Source organism: Vipera ursinii (genome assembly GCF_947247035.1).
Source record: "Vipera ursinii genome assembly, chromosome: 3".
Lineage (NCBI taxonomy): Eukaryota > Metazoa > Chordata > Lepidosauria > Squamata > Viperidae > Vipera > Vipera ursinii.
This window is the reverse complement of record NC_139516.1, coordinates 114,683,150-114,704,960: the sequence shown is the minus strand read 5'-3', so window position 1 is coordinate 114,704,960 and position 21,811 is coordinate 114,683,150. Positions and strand designations below refer to the sequence as shown.

The 21,811-nt window shown below is 40.0% G+C and overlaps 1 protein-coding gene across 2 annotated transcripts in view; it reads right to left on the bottom strand.

The window, feature by feature from the left end:
• SCYL3 (SCY1 like pseudokinase 3) overlaps positions 1–21,811 on the bottom strand; it is a 33,567-nt gene that overhangs the window by 7,919 nt on the left and 3,837 nt on the right. For both annotated transcript variants that reach the window (XM_083357540.1, XM_083357541.1), the window contains exons 2-10: positions 18,005–18,216; positions 14,362–14,547; positions 11,973–12,086; positions 11,026–11,082; positions 10,095–10,197; positions 7,412–7,523; positions 5,839–5,916; positions 1,235–1,374; positions 564–751 (exon numbers count right to left, since the gene is read on the bottom strand). In XM_083357540.1, coding sequence (XP_083213666.1) covers positions 564–751; positions 1,235–1,374; positions 5,839–5,916; positions 7,412–7,523; positions 10,095–10,197; positions 11,026–11,082; positions 11,973–12,086; positions 14,362–14,547; positions 18,005–18,169 — 1,143 coding nt within the window. In that variant the 5' untranslated portion in view covers positions 18,170–18,216. The remainder of the gene's footprint in view (positions 1–563; positions 752–1,234; positions 1,375–5,838; positions 5,917–7,411; positions 7,524–10,094; positions 10,198–11,025; positions 11,083–11,972; positions 12,087–14,361; positions 14,548–18,004; positions 18,217–21,811) is intronic.

Genomic DNA, 21,811 nt, shown 5'->3' with positions numbered 1-21,811 from the left:
AGAGTCTCCTCTGTCCATGAAGGCTGTCTGCTGGAATGAGAATGCTCAGCATCCCTAATCCCTTGAAAGTTTCGATGGCAAAGTTTCCTTTACTCACTGTCTATATAAGAGCCACTGAACTAGAATGTACTACAAAGTAATGCATAAGGTGACTTGTTCCTGCAGCCCAGCACAAAAGTCAATCATACATAAATCAGTCGTGTAAGTTTGGAGTTTCTTTTTTGCAAACAGAAAAAGCAGATTAAATATTCATCCTAACTTAAAGTATTATTTTATGATTAATTCACTGATTTATTGCAGAGTTTTATGCTTCCAGAATGTTACATCATTCTCCCTGTGTGTTCAGCTATATGTACGTATGATGTATCCTATCCTGCCCTTTTTGGGGTATATGGCCTTAGCCAATTTATATATCCACACACATACACAAATGTCTGTTTGTCCATCTGTATCCTCTATCTCATATGCATAGATAGGTTGGGGGAAAAAGCCTCCTGAACTGATCTCGGTTAGCCCTACCTGACAAAGTAAGGAAGCAGGGCAATATGTACAATGTTTTTCACCTGTGGCAATATGATGTTTTTCAGCTCTTTCTGTGTAAACAGTTCTGCATAGGCATCTAGGTGAGACAGCAGTACCATCCGAACGTGTTCTTCGTGCACCTCAAAGAGTTTCAACAGCACTGGGCTGACATGTGCTTGGAACACAGCTGGAGAAAGCAGGCCATTGATCTGGCTGTCACTCAATTTATCTGGGGTGAAGAAATCGGAAAGTTAACACGATGCCAGATAGAACTGGCAATTCAAGGTTGTTTTCACAACTATTACCCACAACTATTTCATTTTACATTTATAACTATTTAAAATTAAAAACTAAAAGCCTTTAAAAAGATCTGTTGCCTTGTTCAACATTTGAAGCCACTACCGGTACGTGAAAAACAAAACCAGAAAGCTGCTCGCTTACTGGGACCAATGGGAAGGAAGGAAGCAGTCAGTATGGCAACTTTCATTAACCTCTAAGAACAAAAACCCCATTAGCACATTTAGATCAACCATTATCTCAGTGAGAGTTAGAAAATCAGGATAGAAAACGTGGCAGAAGAGGTGAAAACAGCCATAACAACTTTTGTCCCCTAATATATGTGACCTGGTTAATCATATCCTGTGGCACTTCATCTGGGGCATTCCAACTCTCAGACTGAATGCATGCTGGAGAGATAGTATTCAGTGTTTACCCTTCTTGGGCCCTAAAAGATGAGGAAGAAAACTCTTCACAGCTACTGGCTCAGCAAACACAAGCTGATTGAGCAGGAGAGGCACCAAGCGCAAAGCAATCAACTTCTCCGACAGGCCAGCCACTCTGTCTAGCAGGAATCTGTGTGAAGAAAGAAACTGGTCAGTGCCTCAGACAGTTTCTACATTTATATTTTACATTTACCACTTCTCACCTCCAGCATTAAAAAGCAAACAAACAAACAGATCAAACCCTTTGAATATAAGAACAAGCTCCATAATTTCTTCCACTGTTCTCTATCCCCAAATGTAGAAATATAGTTTTGCAGGTATGAACCTATTAATAACCTGGAAATTGAATCTGTCAAGCTTGCACTTTTTTTAAAAAAAAAATAACCACGTTATTCTTGTCCACCAAATCATACCAAAAGGGCAACCAAAGACACATAATTAAATATATAAGTTCCTTACTGTATTCCCTCCACCCTCCTCAATAACAAGACACAACGTCTACTTCTTGACTTCCGGTGGCTCCGCGGCGACGGAGGGAGCCTTCCCGGGCTGCCCGCGGCTCAGCTGTTGTTTTTTCGCCCGAAACAGCGCCGATCAGCTGTTCGGGCGAATCCGAAGCCCCCTCCTCGGGAGAAGAGGAGGGGGCGAGCTCCCAGGTAGGGGTAGAGTTCTCCAGGGCCGCCTGAGCTTATGGCTTGGGCGGCTGAAGGATTGAACTCCCCCGTAGCCTGGGCTGCTCCCAGCTGGCCGTCGCCTCTGCTCCTGACTTCTTGGAGCAGAGCCAGCCGTCTGCGACCACCCCTGCCTGAAGGAATGACTATGATTTAAAGGAGCAGGCAGAGCGATACAAGAGGAAATGGTAAAGAGGATTACTATGTTTTACTCTCCAGCTTGATGGACTTTTTTGGATTACAAATCTGAAGTGAAAGTGCGTCATATTTGGTAAAAGATGGCGGCTAAACCACCCCCTAAAACTCTTCGGAGTGCTGGAACTTCTCCCGTGCAACAATCATTATTGCAGGCGCTGCATCCTCCTGATGTATTGACATCAAAGGACTTACAAGATGCTCTTGAAAAACATACCCAGGTAATTTTGGAATCAATTAATATTAGATTTGCACAGATGGAGGAGAAATTGGAGAAATTGGAGGAGAGAATGGAGGAGAGGATGGAACAGAAGCTCAAAGCGATGAGGGTAGACATCTTGACTTCAGTGTTTAAAGTGGCTCGGTGTGTGGAAGAATTGGAGGAAAAGCTAGAAGACTTGTCTCAAAAGAATGCTATATTAGAAGCAAAACTATTGGAGAATGAAAATAAAATGGAAAGGGAACTGTGTCTTGCTCAATATTTCCAGATGCAGTTTGCCATTAGAATTAGAGGCTTAAAGGAGAATACTAAGGAAGATCTAAAGCAGCTGGTTTCTGAGGCTTTTGAAATAGTGTTGAAACAGCCAGCATCTGAAATAAAAGGAGGCATGGACAAAGTGTTTCGTGTGAATTCATGGATTGCCAGACAGAGAAAGTTGCCTAGAGATGTGGTGGTATATTTTGCAAAAAGGGAAACTAGAGATGAAGTTATACAAGCTGCTTATGATACTAAAGTTATGATTGCTAATCAAGAAGTTTTGGTTTTAAAAGAAATTCCTCCAAAGATTCTAAGGAGAAGGAAGGATTTTACATTTCTTGTGCAAGAGCTCAAGCAGCGAGATATAAGGTTCAGATGGGAGATCCCAGTGGGGTTGATGGTGACGCACGAAGGTAAAAAGTACCGTTTGGTTACTGTGATGCAAGCGCGTGATTTCTACAATAATGTTTTAAATGCAACGCCATTAACACTTTTGGAAGCTGGAAAGGGATCTGGAGAAGGAGTGCATCAAGAGACCGAAGATGGTCAGATAGAAGACAACGGTGTTGGAGGAGATCAAGATACAACCTCGTCGGATGAATCTATAAAACAGAGGGTGACGCGTGCTGCTGCAAAACGATCTAAGAAGAGAAAGTAGCAGGAATTGCAGAAGTCTATGGAACTTTTACGATATAGTCAAGTAGTCAAGTAGGGGAGGGGGGAAAAGATTTGGGTGTAGACGCAATATATTTTTATATTTGGTGGTTCTGTGGAAAGGGTGAGCTTTTTTGGATTGTGGTACTGGAAGAGGAACGGCCGATTACAGAAGAGTTGACTTTAAAGTTTTTTGATTTGGGATCCTTGGTTAATTTGGAAAATTATTTGTAAGAATGTTATATCATGGAATGGATAAAATGGATGGAGTTTATTTAGGATAAGTATAGGGTTGAGAAGGGGTTTTTTTTCTTCTTTTTCCTTTTTTTTGTCTTTAATATATATTTAATACTATTAAGGTTTGTTCCATTCTATATAAGCTAGAGAGTGTCCTTTTCTTATTCTAGGTTTTTTTTATACATATATTTAATATTGTTAAGGTTTGTTTTATCCTATATAAGCTAGAGAGTGATGGATTTTAGAATTTATAGTTGTTAGTATATGGTTGCTTAGGTTTGCTTTTTTTTATATATATATATACCTTGTATTCAGCTCTGGGAAGTAGGGGGGGGAGGGGGGAGGTAGGGGGGGAGGAGGGAGGAGGGGAGGTAGGGGGGAGGAGGGAGGGGGAAGGGGGTTTTTTTTTAAAGGAAAATTGTATTTTAAAACTTTTCAATTAAAAAAAAAATAAATAACAAGACACAACGTCTACTTCTCCACATGAAGGCACAACTATGGATTTGAAGTCTCTAATTCATGATATCTGACCATTTCATTTCATTTCATTTTCATTTATTATATTTGTATACCGCCCTTCTCCCGAAGGACTCAGGGCGGTGAACAGGGCACATAAAAAATACAGAATACAAACATTAAAAAAGAATTAAATAAGAGCCCGAGCTAAAAACAGTAGAATAATATGAAAATCCCCAATAAAAACCCCAGCACATCCCCCATCAGGCCAGGCCGGCTTGTTCAAATAGGTAGGTCTTCAGACCGCGTCGGAAGTAGCGAAGGTCAGGTGCCATCCGGAGCTCAACCGGCAGCTGATTCCATAAAGCCGGGGCGCCCACAGAGAAGGCCCTCCCCCTGGGGGCCACCAGCCGACATTCTCTGACCGGTGGCACCCTGAGGAGGCCCTCTCTGTGGGAACGCACAGGGCGGAGGGAAGTTGACGCCGGCAGCAGGTGGTCCCCGAGGTACTCCGGACCCATGCCATGTAGGGCCTTGAAAACCATTACCAAAACCTTGAACCTCACCCGGAAGAAGGAAATTCATATACACAACCCCACGGAGGGTGCTAATTTGGTCTAGAACATTTGTAGATTACAAACACCTTATCAATAGGTCATCTTCCTGAATGTCTCAAGCAAAACTAGCTATATACTTTGAGCATGTACTTTTTGCATTGGTAGCTGATGCCATTTCCTATTTTATGTACATTCCATAGAAAATATTATTTCTTTGTAGTGGAACTGGAAAATGGCTGGGAATGTTCATGCAGCCATTCTTTTTTGATAATTGATATCAGCAGATCGAAATTCCCCTATTAAAGCAACTTTGAAGATTAAATTTACCTCTCTTTCAAATAGCCAAGAAAGCAGAGCATTTTTTTTTCTATGGAGAGCATTCCATAATATACAAAGAAATAATGAGAAAAATCCTTTCACATATTACATCCAAACAGGCCTCAGTGAATAAAGGTGTCCCCAAAATGGTTAAGGCATCAGGATAGAAACTGGGAGTCCCAGAGTTGTGGTCCCACCTTAGGCATGAAGTCACTCTCTCTTAGCCTTGAGAAGTCACTCTTGGACCAGTCACTCTCTCTTAGCCTTGAGAAGTAAACAATGGCAAACCCCTTCTGAAATCTTGCCATCAAGACTGATTCAAAGGCACAGGAAAAAATATATATCTTGAAGCCAAGAAATGTTTAGCAGCCTAATTTATCATACCCACATATGCTTCTGGATACTCTTCCTAATAAATAAAACAACTTTTATATCATTCGTTTGCAAATTATTTTTATGTCTTGAAAAATGACACCACTTTCAAATAACTTTAATGAAATTCTATATGTTCATTCGTGTGCACATTTTTATGAAAATGCCAATAAAATGCTAATTATTTCAACTATATCAAGTAACATAGGTAAGTAGCAGAATACACAATTCTAATGTAAAAGGTTTCAAGTTATTCTTTTTCACTGGAAAGGTAAAGTACTGCAGAAAAGAATGACACATATTATTGATTCAGACACAAGTTTCTGATCTATTTATCAGAATATAATACAGCAATGAATTACTATCATAATTAGCTTTAGAACGGCCACTTTGAATTTTTCCCCCCTAGATTTTAGAAGATGACCACTTGCACCAAATGGTAAAAAGGAATTAGCTTCTTGTAATTTGATGGTACTTCCCAATTTTTAGGAGGTTATCTGAACTATACATGAAATGTTTAGCATTTCCCAGTTATTTTTATTTTCAGTTTCTCAAGCAATAATCACTGTAGTCAATCAAACAACAACAAAGAACTTCATAAAATGCATTGGAAAGTAATATACAAAAGTAAGAAAACAGCCAACATTTATTCTTACTTGAAAAATTCTGTTTTTTCCTCCTCAGATTTCAGTGTCAAACTATTCAGAAAGCTCACAACTTCTAAGAAATCATTTCTGAAAAAGTTTAAATGGTTATTATTGAGCAAAGACATACAAAGAGAACAGAATAACATCCACACATAAAAATGACTCATCTGCAAACAGAAAGATGCAGTCATGATCCACAGTGTAATGATACCAAAACACAAACTTAGAACAATTCATGTTAAATCAGCATCAGGCTCTGGCACAAGCTAGTTGTTAAAAAAAACAAAACTAACTACTTCACATCAGAAACTATGCTATAAAAACTGGGTGAATGCAGTAGAAAAATATGTAGACAACAATATTAATCATTCTTTTAATAAATGCTTATTTTGTCTATCAGTGTTGCTTGTGCATTGACCGCAGATTATGGCAAACATTAGAACTTTTCAAATCATTGCTCATATCTAATATATCACCAAGATTGAAGCAATTGCAGTTGCAGTATTATTTAGTTTCTAATGAAAAGAACAATAGAAATTAACTAAGAATATATTTATTTGTTATTATTCGACTCATCAAATTTTCAGATGACACTAAACTGGCAAGAACAGCCAACACCCCAGAAGACAAGCTCAGGATCCAAACTTGAACAATGGGTCCTATCCTACAAAATGAACTTTAATGTGGAGAAAAGCAAAGTTTTACATTTAGGCAGGAAAAACCAAAGGTACAAGTACAGATTGGGCGAGACCTGGCTCGCTGTGAGAGGGACCTTAAGAGTCCTAGTGGATGATCACTTGACTATGAGCCAGCAGTGTGTAGCCGCTGCCAAAAAAGCTAATACAATCCTGGGTTGTACAAACAAAGGTAGAGAATCAAGATCACACAAAGTATTAATGCTGCTTTATAAAACCCTAGTGAGACCACATCTGGAATACTGAAACCAATTTTGGTCACCATATTACAAAAAAGATGTTGAGATTTTGGAAAAAAATCAGAGAAGAGCCACTAAAATCGAAGGCCTGGAGAATAAAACATGAAGAACAGCTGCAGGACTTGGGTTTGGCTAATCTAAACAAAAGAAGAAATAGGGGTGACATGATAGCAGTATTCCAGTATTTGAGAGGCTGCCACAAAGAAGAGGGGGGTCAAACTATTCTCCAAAGCACCAGAGGGCAGGACAAGAAACAACAGTTGGAATCTGATCAAAGAAAAAAGCAATCTAGAATTAAGGAGAAACTTCCTAACAGTGAGGATAATTAACCAGTGGAGCAGCTTGCCTTTAGAAATCATGGGGGCTCCATCACTGGAGGTTTTTAAGAAGAGACTAGACAGTCACTTGTCTGAAATGGTATAGGTTCTCCTGCTTGAGAAGGGGGCTGGACTAGAAGACCTCCAAGGTCCCTTCCAGCTCCTATTCTATTGTATTCTATTGTATTCTATTGTATTCTATTGTATTCTATTGTATTCTATTGTATTCTATTCTATTCTATTCTATTCTAATCACCCATGTTTAATTAGAAAACAAAACACGTTCAGTAAAGCTTTGACAAGTTGGTTTAGATTTCAGTAACATAGTTACCTAAAAAATTCATGACACAGTAGGTTGGACAGTGGGGAGCGGCATGTTAGATCTGGATTGAGTGAAGTGGAGTGCAATGTATGCTGAAAGCTGGAAAGTACATCCTCTGAAACTAAAACATAAAGTTTAATAATAAATTCTCTCTGAAACTAAAAGCAAAAAGTTCTGTCAAAACAAGAGAGCACATTGAAAAATGAAAATGATTTATTCTTTTGCACCTTAAGCAAATATTAACTCTCCAGAAAAGCTTCTTTTTTTTCCTGATAGTGGCTATAAGGAAATGAACTAAATGAAGTTACAGGTACTGAAATGGCAATGAAATATAACAGAAGATTATTTCAAGGGAATGGAAGTGAAGAACAGGTTTTTCTACTTGAAAATTCTGAGGAAATAAATAAAGATGCACATATACACAGAAGAGTTTATAAGTTTATTTGCTCCACAAGTAAAAAAAAACAGAATTATTCTGTTTGGGATCAGGAAGGAAGATTCCAAATTTTAAAATTAAAGACAAAAAGCAACTTCACTAAAAATTGTCAACTTTTATATCAATTGCTGATCCAATCTATACAGCAGGATATTCAAACCACTGCTGCGTTGGATTAATATTAAATGACATATAAGACTGATTTTTAAAAAAATCTCTTCTAATGATTCTAATACACAATCCCTGAAGTTATTCGCTGCCAGGTTTGTGTGAAGTGCAGGATTTTGTACAGAAACCTACTGTGTTTAATTACCTGCTGAAAAAAAAAATATCATGGCACAAATAATGGACAACTCAGTTCCTTCAGAGAGAGTCCTTAAGATTTTACATGGAGTTTTTATTTACTAAAATCGGAACTTTCTAATCTTGTGCTCTCTAGAGCAGAACGGGACGATTCACAATGGCCAGCTCAAAGCAGATGAGTGGGTGTGGCCAGGCCGCAGCAGACAAGGGGGCGTGCTGGGTCAGCACAGATGATTCGGTGCGGCCAGGTGGGCTCAGGCTGGTGGGTGTGGCTGGGTGGATAGGATCTGGTGGACACATTGGCCAATTGGGTGTGGGGTGGAGTGGGCACATACGAGTGGGCACAGTTGGGTTAGCACAGATTACTCGGTGAGGTTGACTCGGAGTGGCCAATTGGGCACGGCTAGGTGGATGCACTGGGTAGGCATGGCCGGATCAGGGTGGAACAAGTCACACCAGCCAACTGAAGGTGAGGACAACTTGGCACCCCACCAGCTCCTTGCCCCCCTGAATTGACAGCAGCCAAGCATGGAACTGGGTGTCATTTCATCCCACTCCAGCACTGCAACCTCAAAGGGAAAGAGACCCGCAAAGCCCTCCAAGGTCAGAAAAACTCACTTCCTGCCTCTGCTATTCCCAACAGCTGTTGGGTTGAGGCCAAGTGTTCTGTCCCAGCCTACATGAGTCCTTGTTATACTCACAAGGAGAAACCCCTCTTCCAAGAAACAGGCAGGAACCACAAGAAAAAACCAACCCCTTTTATTCTCATTTAATTGTCCAGTGATCTAGCCAAAACCTAATTAGCATGCTAATCAGAATGTCACTGTGTATTCAGTCAAATACTAACTGAAGTAAAGATATGTCTACAGCATTCCCACATTCAATTATAGAAGTTACCAAATCAAAATATGAGATAGGCATATCACCTGGCAAGATTTATTCCTTAAATACTGAGCTTTCTCCATCATCCCCCTGCAACTTCCAAATAAACAGGAGATCCAGTTTTGTGTGTGTGTGTGTGTGTGTGTGTGTGTATGTGTATGTGTGTGTGTGTGTCCGGGGAGCTACTTGGCCTCAACCCAACAGCTGTTGGGAATGGCAGAGGCAGAAAGTGAGTTTTCTGACCTTGGAGGGCAATGCCCCTCATTTGCCCCTTCACTGGGCAATGATGGAGAAAGCTCAGTTCTTCACTCCCACAATGATACATAGCAAGATTTGGGGAAGATGAGGTTTTGTCTCCCGTTGGGGAAGATATAAAACATGACAGCTCTAGAGATGCAGGTGGGCCAAAACCTCCCTTTTGATAGGATTGAGGGGGAACCGGTTTGTCCTCATACAGATCTTCACAGCCTCCAGTCTGGAGGAGGGCAACGGGGAACTTGTATTCAGAGCAGTGGGTCAACCATCATTGGGCTCCAGTGTGGGCTCTGGGAGACTTCATGGGTTTCTCTCCCTTTGAAATTGTGGTGCTGGAATGGGGTGAACCTGCATCCAGCTGCATGCTTGGCTGCTGTCAGTTCAGGGAGGTAAGGAGCTGGTGGGGCACCAAGTTGTCTCCATATCCAGTTAGTCAGTGTGATTTTTTTCCCCACTGATCCAGCCATACCCACCCATCTGTGCCCATTTGGCTGCTCCGAGTCATTTGCACCAAGTCATCTGTGCCAACTCGTTCAAGCCCACTCATATGCACCAACTCACCCAGGCTTATCCAATTGCAGCAACTCATCCATGCCTACCCAGTGCACCCACCCATCCATGCTGACTTGGCCATTGTGAGTTGTCCTACCCCGCTCTAGAGATGGTGGTCAACAAAACCAATATTAAAAGCCACAAGCAGAAACATGTTCCACAATTCCACTAAGCACTGTATATGAGAGTATTTCCTTTTATCCATTCTGAATTGTGAGCGCATTTACACTTGAGGGAATACATTCTATTTCCAAGAATTCTTACCTTCTTCATTTAAAAAAGTAAGCAGATTTTCAACCATTACACCAAATGAGTAGGCATCTCGGGAATGCCCATGACCTTCAGGAAGAAGCTGGAAGTCTACAGACTGGGGAATAAAAATATTATATGGAAGACCCTAACCATTTCCAAAACATTATCTTTAAATATATCATACTTCCTTAAATATTTAAAAATATACAATATGTACATCTTTCTATTAAATACAAAGAGTACCATATTAGAGAAAAATTACCAAAACAAGGGAGACTTTATTTTAAATAAAAAAAAGATATGCACAGAGTATTGAAGAAACAGCATATAATCTAGGAGGAGCTGTTTGACCTACAATAAGACTCAGGCCAGAGTCACGGCACTTGGTAAGAGATACATTAACCAATTAACTTTTTTGGTTCTGAAATCAAGGGCATCATCAGGGAAGAAACCCTTGCAGTGGGTGAGTAAAAGGTAAAGGTAAAGGTTCCCCCACACATGCGTGCTAGTCGTTTCTGACTCTAGGGGCCGGTGCTCATCTCTGTTTCAAAGCCGAAGAGCCAGCGTTTGTCCGAGGACGTCTCCGTGGTCATGTGGCCAGCATGACTAGACGCCAAAGGCGCACGGAACGCTGTTACCTTCCCACCATAGTGGTCCCTATTTTTCTACTTGCATTTTTACGTGCTTTCGAACTGCTAGGTTGGCAGAAGCTGGGATGAGTAACAGGCGCTAACTCTGTTAAGCGGCACTCGGGATTCGACCTGCCAAACTGCCGACCTTCTGATTGACAATCTCAGTGTCCTAACCCACTGAGCCACCGCGTCCCTATCTTTGATTACTATAGATGTACAATTAAACCCACATTAACAGAAACTATTTTTTCAAGTTATCTTTTAGATTGGTCTCAGCAGAGTTCTTCTGTATAAACAATGATAACATTTACCTGTTCTTCAGGTGGAATTCCTGCCTTCTCTCGTATTGCCTGAATACTATGCAGAAACTACAATGGGTGAAACAATGGAAAGCCATATTAATGCAGAGGAACTTGTGTCACAAAGACAAGCTACAGAAACCTATATATGTTATCTTTGTCCTTTCCTTACCACACATCTAAATATTTATTCAAACAGCATTTCTCTACCCCTCTACTGTCGATGCATTATCTGACACTCCAAAATCCCAATGCATCATTTAAAGCTATGTTGCATATAACCCAAAACTTCTGTAATAAGATTGCGAAATGAGCAAAATCATTGACCCTAAAAGACGGTGTAATTTGTCTCAGAGTAACAGGAAGTGCAACTGATGTATACTGGATAATATTAAATATTGATAACTACTGAAAGTTAATAGTAGATTCTGTCCCATCTCTGTTCACTGTACACTTCGCAAAAACAGAAGTCAGTTATCATTCTTACAACCTTAATTGAGAATAGTGTAATTTCACTTTTCTTATTTGGTCAAAGCTGGGAAAGCCAAATCCTCAAATGCCACAGCAATTAGAACATTGTAGTGAATCCCAATTTTAAATTATTTTATATCAAGGGCCCACAGGAGATCATATTCTTTCATCTTTAGCAAAGTAGTGTCTTCATTAGAGCTAAATATATGTATGTCATTGCAAGGTTGCAACAATATCCCTACATAATTGTTCATTGAACCTTATCCATTAGCTTCGTGTCTTCTTGTTCAGTGTTGTTAGTTTGGGGACCCTACTAATAGCTCTGAAAAAAAGAAATAAGGCAACACGACTGGCTAATAAACTCACGCAAGTTGGAATCTAAAAATATCCAAACTATTCAAGAGAGTGGAATGCAACAGTGAAGACCATTCAAGGAACAGGAAGTAGTTCCCTTGTATGTGACAACAGAATAGGGTGTTTGACTCTACCTCTGCTGTTGCTTCATTCTGCTTGCAGACAGTTTCCATGCCTCCTAATTTCCAATGTCCATCCTCACTCACAAATACAGAGGATAAGCAGATATTATTGTGGGTTAGGTTTCCCTAGTAGGTGTTTTTAAAAAGATAAAAAAAAATACGTAGTAAGACTGGGAATAGTTAAATATAAAAGTCTTGTTAGTACTAATTAGATATCCTGAGACAACAGAGGACAGCAGTCAAAACCACAGAGGAACTTTATATCCCACTGGAGAACTAGAAAGTAAGGAGTGTTATGTCAGGCTATTCAGTTTATTACTCACACACATCTAGACAAAACAAAACAACAGGGTAGGCTGCTTAGAATTTGCTTGCTTTAGTAGTGGAAAAACTATTCATCAATAACCACTAAAGAAAATAATTAAGGACACTATGCTCAAATATAGCTCCAAATACGAAGAACTGAAATCCATAGTTCTATCTTTTCAGTTGCCTATTCCACTGAGTACCTATATTTATTCTGCCACTTCTTATACTTACTTTAAGTACACAAGACATCTAGGGCCAGATAATTATTTCCATGACCAAGTATGTCATGGAAATTATTAACATTATAAAATTGTGCTTCCTCAGGGTGCCGTCGGCCAGGCAATGCCAGCTGGCTTCCCCCAGGGGAAGAGCCTTCTCTGTGGGCGCACCGACCCTCTGGAACGAACTGCCCCCGGAGATGCGGATGGCCCCTGACCTTCGGTCCTTCCGCCGTGACCTAAAGACCTGGTTATTCCAACAAGCGGGCCTGGACTGATCATAGTTTTTAAATTTGGTTTTTTTATTGGTTTAAATTGTTCTTATTTCTTATATTGTTTAATCCTCTTTTAATTTTTGTATTTATATCTTTTAACTTTTTATTGTTGTGAGCTGCCCTGAGTCCTCAGGGAGAAGGGCGGCATATAATTTTAATAAACCTTAAACCTTAAACCTTAATTAGAAGAAATTCATCTCCAGTCTCCAGGCACAAATCAAATTCATGCTGTTATTCCTATCCAATATCTCCTGCATTGCTTCTTATTCCTTATTCTCTTCACCAACTTTTTTTTATCCCACCTTAACAAAATCTAATGTAAAATCCAGAATAAAGTGTAAAGCCTAATAAGACTTTTTAAATTATTAACATTATAAAATTGTGCTTCCTCTGGGTTTGAAACAAAGCATAAGCCAAATGAATTTATTTGATTTTGAAAACATTTTGCCCACAAATCAAATAAAAAGCCCGATATAAAATAGTAGCTTAAAAAAAATGGAAGGATAAATAAATCTCACTCTGAGATTTATTCCAGAGCTGCCTGTCCTCATAAAATTGGTTTGTTTTGAGGGAGGAATCATTGCTTTTTTCACTCTGTACAAGTATAGGTGGACTTTTTTTCCCAATTCTTGGACTAGTAGGCAATTTACATTTATGTTTCTTTTACTCTTACTTCACCAAGGGCGACCTCCTGGGCACAAAAAATAGTGTCTGCAATTTAATTAAACTACAGAAGGAACACAACCACCTCCATAAGCAAGCCTTTAAGTCAATTTCATCATCCCTATTTAAAAAGCCCACTTTGATATTCCCTCCTTATATAAATACGATCCTAAATTCTTGTTCACCTGTCTCCCAGCCCCTAGCTTAGGTGAGCATTACACTGCCCTGTCCTGCTCTGCAACCTGTAACCATTGTCAAAGCAACACTGAAAATGATTGGTTGTAGTAATGCTGACATATTCTTCCAACAACCCAACAATGACTTTTTAATTTAATTAGAATGCTTGACAACAAGATGGCTCCTTCTTCTGCAATACAACAACTGCTTATTCTTTCAAAGACCACATAAATATAATTAAAATATGATAGTGGCAATTAATTTTCTATTATTTGGATAAGATTGAAAGGATTTTTCTTATTCTGGAAACTATGACAGCTTTAAGGAGTAGAATGATATTTGAATTATCATTTTTGAATTCCCCTCTTGGTTAGCTTGGTAGATAAGTGATTAGCTCATGAGTTTTCTTTGTCTCTTCTCAACGTTCTCAGGCTAACAAAAGTGATGGTCAAAGGATGGTTCCAGAATAGAGACGAAACAGAATGAAAACTGTGCTCTGGGCACATTCCCTAAATCAGGCCTGTGAAAAATTCTTTTAGCTTCCAAAAAATGCAGATATGTAAAAATACAGCATAATGTGATCTATTTTCCATTAGGTGACACAAAATTATGTTAAAAAAAAAACTAAAGCAGCAAAAAGAAACACCTAACATATGATAGACACACGAAATATAGTGTTAAAGTAACGAATTAACAAAGCCTATCTCCATATGTCTCTGTCTTTATTTTGATTGGAAAGTGCTTAATCGTCACACTCACCCGATCATGAAGAAACACCAGAGCCTGCAAAACATCGTAGATTCCAGCACATAACTCTGAAGGAGAGAGAGTCTCCAGGACCTTTTCCAGTGGTTGCACATGCTCTGTAACCAGGTGAATTCCATCTACTTCCACAGTACATGAAAGGAAGCGCAGAAGGCAAGGGTGGCGTAAAGTTTTCAAGTGCTTTCAAAATGCAAACAAAACAAAAAACAAAAACACACACCACTCAGTATGACGTACGTATTATTATATCCACACACTTCATATCCAATAGTGAAAGGAGAAGAAGACAAATATTATCAACTTCCTTTCCATATGGTTGCTAAACAAATTGAATATTTCGTTAGAATATTTGGACAAACTTAATTCTAATTTGCTCTCTAGCAATCAGAACTTCCACCTCTGTATTGGTTTCAAATTCTATGAGACAAAAAATCCTGGTATTCCAAAATCCTACTTTTAAATAACATCTAATAGGTGATTTACATCTCACAAACAATTCTATGAAATGTTTTAGTCTCTAGCAGCAAATGCTCTATACAGTATGCAAAATGTCTGCAAAATCACTCACTAACAATCTAAATAATATAAATGCAGACACAAAATCAAAACCTTTAGGATTCCCCAAATACAACAGTTCTGACATTTACTTCTTGCAATTTGTCATAGCCTCTATTTGAGATATATAAGAATTTTAACTCACTCTTCTTAAAAGTAATTCCATATGCTCAATCCATATATTTACAAAATCAAAGAGTACTTAAAACTTTCCCAATTATATTTAAGAACGTTACAAGAAATTACACCCTATAGTCAGATCATGCATTTATTTCTTAAAAAGAGATTAGAGTAATTGAAAAGGCACTAATAAAATTACAATTGGCAGAGCTTTTTTGAGCTCACCTGACCTGAAAATATTTAAAATTATTTTGAAGACCACAGGTAATGCAAATTGAACAACAATTTCACCTTCCCTTACTATAGATATGTAAAACTGATGATGTCACCTAGTTATGAGGTAACAAGTTACCTAATAAAACATATTTAAGCAAACAACACTCAGAGAGCACTAAGAACTCCACATATGCAAAATATTTTGAGACCAAAATGTCCAAATACTGAAACATCCCGTTCAATTTTATTTAAAGGGTTCTGATGTCAGAATGGTCTATTTGTAGGTGGAATACTTCCAATAAAATTAAAGCACATCTTGAAAACTGAGGAAAATATTCTGGTGTTAGAACATTTCAGCCTTGAAATTTTTTGCCCATATCTATTTCTTATATAAATGAAAGCATGTATATTTCTTTTCATTCACTGAATTAAAAACGTATTTCTAAACCACAGACGTTTCGGGGAAGGGCTTAAACTCACAGCTAATCTGCCTGAACTTATTTAATAAAATTCAGATAGTCTTCAACCATAATTGAGCCCAGAATTACAGTCATAAGTTGTTGTGATCATTAAGTGGGTCATCATGTGACCACACCCAATTTTGCCAACTTTTTTGTGGCAGTTGTTAAGTGTTAAGTTGTTAAGTCATTAAACAAATCCATTTTATCCCATGGACATTTTTTTTGGTGGAAACTGAAAGTAAATGCCAAAAACTGGCAAAAAATGTCAACAATTGCAGTCACGTGACTGTAGGGTGCTGCAAATGGCCATAAATGTGAGCCAGTAGCCAAATGCCCAAAATGCAATCCCATGACCGGATATGGCTGTTGAAATTTTGAAATCGAATGATGGGTACCTGATGGTGGGGGGGGGAGGGGAGAGAGCCTGGTGTCTGTTGTAACTTTGAATGGTCGTTATGCGACCGGTCATTAAGCAAATATTACCGCAACATAAGAAAGTGTATAATTTCTTCTGCAATGCTTATAATTTTATCAATTTACTAAATAACGGCCAACCAATCTAAAACAGTTACAAATCAAGAATACTTTTATCAGTCACAGTGATACATAAACAAAAGTCAAATCCTCAGATATTTATGTAGTTATAAAACTTTCTAATTATATCACACAAAATTAAGTCATCAGTGCTGGATGATCTGTCAGCAATATTATGTAAAATGGCCAGTTTCTACAAATATTTATCAGTGTCTGAGAAACTTCCTGATAGTGAGGACAATTAACCAGTGGAACAGCTTGCCTCCTTCAATCGTGGGCGCTCCATCACTGGAGATTTTTAAGAAGAGGCTAGTCACTTGTCTGAAATGGAATAGGTTGTCTTGCTTGAGCAGGGGGCTGGACTAGAAGACCACCAAGGTCCCTTCCAGCTCTAATCTATTCTATTCTATTTATATTTATATACGGTATCTACTGTGTTTCCCCAAAAATAAGACCCAATCTTATTTTTTTCTGCCTCCAAAAGAGTCACCAGGTCTTATTTACAGGGGGTGTCTTTTCCACTCACCTCGTGGCAGCACCGACAGCCCCGCCCAGAAGGCCCACTTCTTCTGCTGCCAAAGGAGCAGCTTCATTCTGCAGCTGAGAATAGAGCTCCGGACTGCCTTTCGCAGTCAGAGGTCTTTCCGGAAGGCCTATGCAGCCGAGTATTGAGCTACGAATTGAATCCACAGCTCAGTTCTCGGCTGCAGAGGCCTTCCAGAAAGGCTTCTGACTGCAAAATGCAGGCCTGGGGATGCCACAGAAGTGGGCCGGCAAGGAGGGGCAGGTGTTGACTCATGGGAGGCCTGGAAAGCGGGTATGAGGCCTGTGGGGCGGCTCCACCCCCTCAACCCAGCTTGATTTTTAGGTGTGCGCCTCGCCCAAAAACTAGGGCTTATTTTTGGGGTAGGGCTTATATTAGCCCCACCCGCAAAAATCAAGCTAGGGCTTATTTTCAGGATAGATCTTACTTTCGGGGAAACACGATAACCATTATTTTCTTCCCATTCCTACCTCTGAATGTAAATAGAACATAAAATGCTAAGCATAATATAATTGCTAATTACTTGTGAGAATATAGTCACTGTGTTTTGTAAAACATGGTTTATATTTTAATGTTTCTACAAACCCAATAAATATATTCAATAAATTATAACAAAACAACAATGATCAAGTATGTTGTGAATCTAACCATAATTCTGTCAGAATAATACTCTATGTAGGGACGTGGTGGCTCAGTGGGTTAGGACGCTGAGTTTGTCGATCAGAAGGTCGGCAGTTTGGCGGGTCGAATCCCGAGTGCCACGGAACAGAGTGAGCGCCTGTTACTCGTCCCAGCTTCTGCCAACCTAGCAGTTCGAAAGCACGTAAAAATGCAAGTAGAAAAATAGGGACCACTCTGCTGGGAAGGTCACAGCGTTCCGTGCGCCTTTGGCATCTAGTCATGCCAGCCACATGACCACGGAGACGTCCTCGGACAAGCGCTGGCTCTTCGGCTTTGAAACGGAGATGAGCACTGGTCCCTAGAGTCGGAAACGACTAGCACACATGTGCGGGGAAACTTTTACCTTTACCTAGTGACACATTCTATGTTCTACATCAGTAATCACTAGGAATTAAGCTCAACTTTACTTTTTGTGCTGCTATTTCAAAGGCCACGTGTCTTTTCCCCATAAACTGCCCTTGAAATTTCTACTGAAAAGAGATTTCAGACATTTCTATGCAAATAGTAATAATAAATATTTAAATACCTTGGCAGCTCTATTAACATTGTCTTCATTCTCTCTACTGTAAACAAACACTGAAGCAAGTTTGTCATGCTGCAATATTGCTGAATAAATATTGACTCCAGAAGGTAGTGCAAATGAAGGTTCTTCCACTGCATCACGCTTTAGAGCACTGTTCTCTGATCCCATTACCTAACTCGAGGTGTCTTGGAATATATTTTATAGTAGCACAGAAGCTTTAAAGAGAAATGATTTCAGACAAATTAGTCCCAATTAATATTAGTGTAAAATTCCTTATGTTCAGCAGCATTCATAACAAATTGTGATTATGCCATAATGCAGATCTTACAATTACATACTTAGTGTGAATCATTTGCATAATCAGAAACCTATGTGTTAGTATTTACATGATGCACATATTGTTTGATACCCTTTGAACAAAGCAGGAGGAACATAAGAAAAGGAAGCTTTTCACTCTTTTATGATGACAGATCTTTAGATCGCGCCCGACCTTCGCTCCTTCCGGCGCGATCTAAAGACTTATCTGTTTGAACAAGCCGGCCTGGCCTGATGGGTGATAGGCTTGGGTTTTACTGTTTTTTAATGTATTTTAACTACTTCTTCTTCTTCTTCTTCTTCTTCTTCTTCTTCTTATTATTATTATTATTATTATTATTATTATTATTATTATTATTATTAATTCAATTTCTATACCGCCCTTCTCCCGAAGGACTCAGGGCGGTTAACAGGGCATATATAAATAACAATACAAAAATTAAAAAGAAATTAAACAAATGCCCAATTAAAATACAATAACAATAAAAACAGTAAAAAACCCTAATATTCCCCATCAGGCCAGACCAGCTAGTTCAAATAAGTGGGTCTTCAGCCCGCGCCGGAAGGAGCGAAGGTCCGATGCCATCCGGAGCTCAACTGGCAGTTGGTTCCATAACGCCGGAGCGCCCACAGAGAAGGCCCTCCCCCTGGGGGCCACCAGTCAACATTCCCTGACCGGAGGCACCCTGAGGAGGCCCTCTCTGTGGGCAAGCACAGGGCGGAGGGGAGTTGACGCCGGCAGCAGGTGGTCCTCGAGGTATCCCGGACCCATGCCATGTAAGGACTTAAAGATCATAACCAAAACCTGCTGTTGTTGGGCATCTTGTTTAATTTCTTTTAATATTTGTATTCTTGTTTTTTAACATGCATTGCCCTGTTCACCGCCCTGAGTCCTTCGGGAAAAGGGCGGTATACAAATAAAATTAATAATAATAATAATAATAATAATAATAATAATAATAATAATAATAATAATAATAATAATAATAATCTGAAAATATGCACAGAGTAATCCATATTAATCAGAGTAGGTCTTCCAGGTTAATATACCTATACAGTACTAACCGTGAAAATGTTTAAATGTTTAAATGTCTACCAATGTCTTGAACATAAACATTTCCAGTTTTTTAAATATACGTGCATATCTTAAAGTAAACATGACATACTGAGAACAATTTCACTGAAAACACTGAAAAGTACATTCCACCAGAAATTTGTCTTTTTGCCCTTTCTGGAAACAAAGAAGTAACTTTGTGCAGAATATGAAAAAAGTTTAGGTCAGTTTGTATGTGCCACTGACTCTCAGAATGAACAGAAGCTGACACAGCCTCTACATGGGACAAATTTAAATAGAACAGATCTAAAACGCACTTTCAAATCAACTATGAAGTCTTGTAAGAAAGAAAGATCAAGGTTTGGAAATGGTCTTCACAGAAACCAGATTTGAATATAGTTGAAAATCTATGGGGAGAGCTCATATATACAGCACATGCCAAAAAGATAAAAGACCAAAGAATATTTTTTGAGCTCTGCAAAGAAGGCAAATACACTTAAGTCTCTTTAAGAAATGTACAAAAAATGTTATTTCAGCCAGAGGCAGTTTACAAAGTACTGAGTTTCCAAGATTTCGCATCTGCCCTATACATTGTTTTCTTATTTTGAATTTGTAAGCAACTACACATAAATAGTAGGGATGCATTCAATTTTGCAAAAAGATAAATTTAAATTTGTACCAAGGCTATTGCCTTCTTTTCACCTAGGGATGCCTAAAGTGATTATGCTGAAGGAAGAAAATCAGCAGAAACAGAAAATTTTAATTATTCATTTTTCCCCATGCATACAATATATGCATAAGTTTCTGGAATATCATGAATGTTTAGTTTAGTTTAGTTTTATTGAATTTTTATACCGCCCTTCTCCCGAAGGACTCAGGGCGGTGAACAGGGCATATAATAAAAATACAAAAGTACAAAAGTTAAAAAAGAATTAAATTAATGCCCAAAATAAAACAATAAAAATATACAAATAATTAAAACCCTAAATTGACTCCCCATCAGGCCAGGCCAGCTTGTTCGAATAAGTGGGTCTTTAACCCGCGACGGAAGGAGCGGAGATCCGGTGCCATCCGGAGCTCAACCGGCAGTTGATTCCACAGAGCCGGGGCGCCCACAGAGAAGGCCCTCCCCCTGGGGGCCACCAGCCGGCATTCTCTGACCGGAGGCACCCTGAGGAGGCCCTCTCTGTGGGAACGCACAGGGCGGAGGGGTGTTGACGCCGGCAGCAGGTGGTCCCCGAGGTATTCCGGACCCATGCCATGTAAGGACTTAAAAACCATCACTAAGACCTTGAACCTCACCCGGAAGACAACTGGTAACCAATGCAGCTTGCGGAGCAAAGGTGTAACATGGGAGTACTGGGAAACTCCCAAGACAACTCTCGCGGCCGCATTCTGTACCAGTTGGAGCCTCCGAGTGGTCTTCAAGGGAAGCCCATGTAGAGAGCATTGCAATAGTCAAGACGAGAGGTCACGAGCGCATGAGTGACCGTACACAGGGCATCCCGGTCTAGATAGGGCCGCAACTGACGCACCAGGCGCACCTGAGCGAAAGCCCCCCTAGTCACGGCTACTATATGATCTTCTAAGGTAAGCCGTGAATCTAGGAGGACTCCCAAGTTGCGCGCCCTATCCACGGGGGGTAAAGACTCACCCCCCATAAAAAGCGATGGAACATTTTGAATGTCCCAGAATTGCCGGAATGTACAGCCACTCAGTCTTGTCAGGGTTGAGTTGAAGTCTGTTCCTCCCCATCCAGACCCGAACCGCCTCCAGGAAACGGGACATCACAGCGAGGGCATCACTGGGGTGGTTTGGGGTCGAAATAAAAAGTTGCGTATCATCAGCATATTGATGATACCCAACTCCAAAACCACGAATGATCTCACCCAGCGGTTTCATGTAGATGTTAAACAGGAGGCGAGAGAACCGACCCCTGAGGAACTCCACAAACGAGAGACCTAGGGGCCGATCTCTGCCCCCCTGCCAACACCGACTGCGAACGTCCCAGGAGATAGGAGGAGAACCACCGAAGAACCGTGCCTCCCACTCCCAATCCCCTGAGACGCCGCAGCAGGATACCATGGTCGATGTGCCTTTTTCATTGTATAAGCTATAACTAAGTAAAGGTAAAGGTTCCCCCGCACATGCGTGCTAGTCGTTTCCGACTCTAGGGGCCGGTGCTCATCTCTGTTTCAAAGCCGAAAAGCCAGTGCTTGTCCGAGGACGTCTCCCTGGTCATGTGGCCGGCATGACAAGATGCCAAAGGCGCACGGAACGCTGTTACCTTCCCACCGTAGTGGTCCCTATTTTTCTACTTGCATTTTGACGTGCTTTCGAACTGCTAGGTGGGCAGAAGCTGGGACGAGTAACAGGCGCTCACTCTGTTATGCGGCACTCGGGATTTGACCCGCCAAACTGCCGACCTTCTGATTGACAGG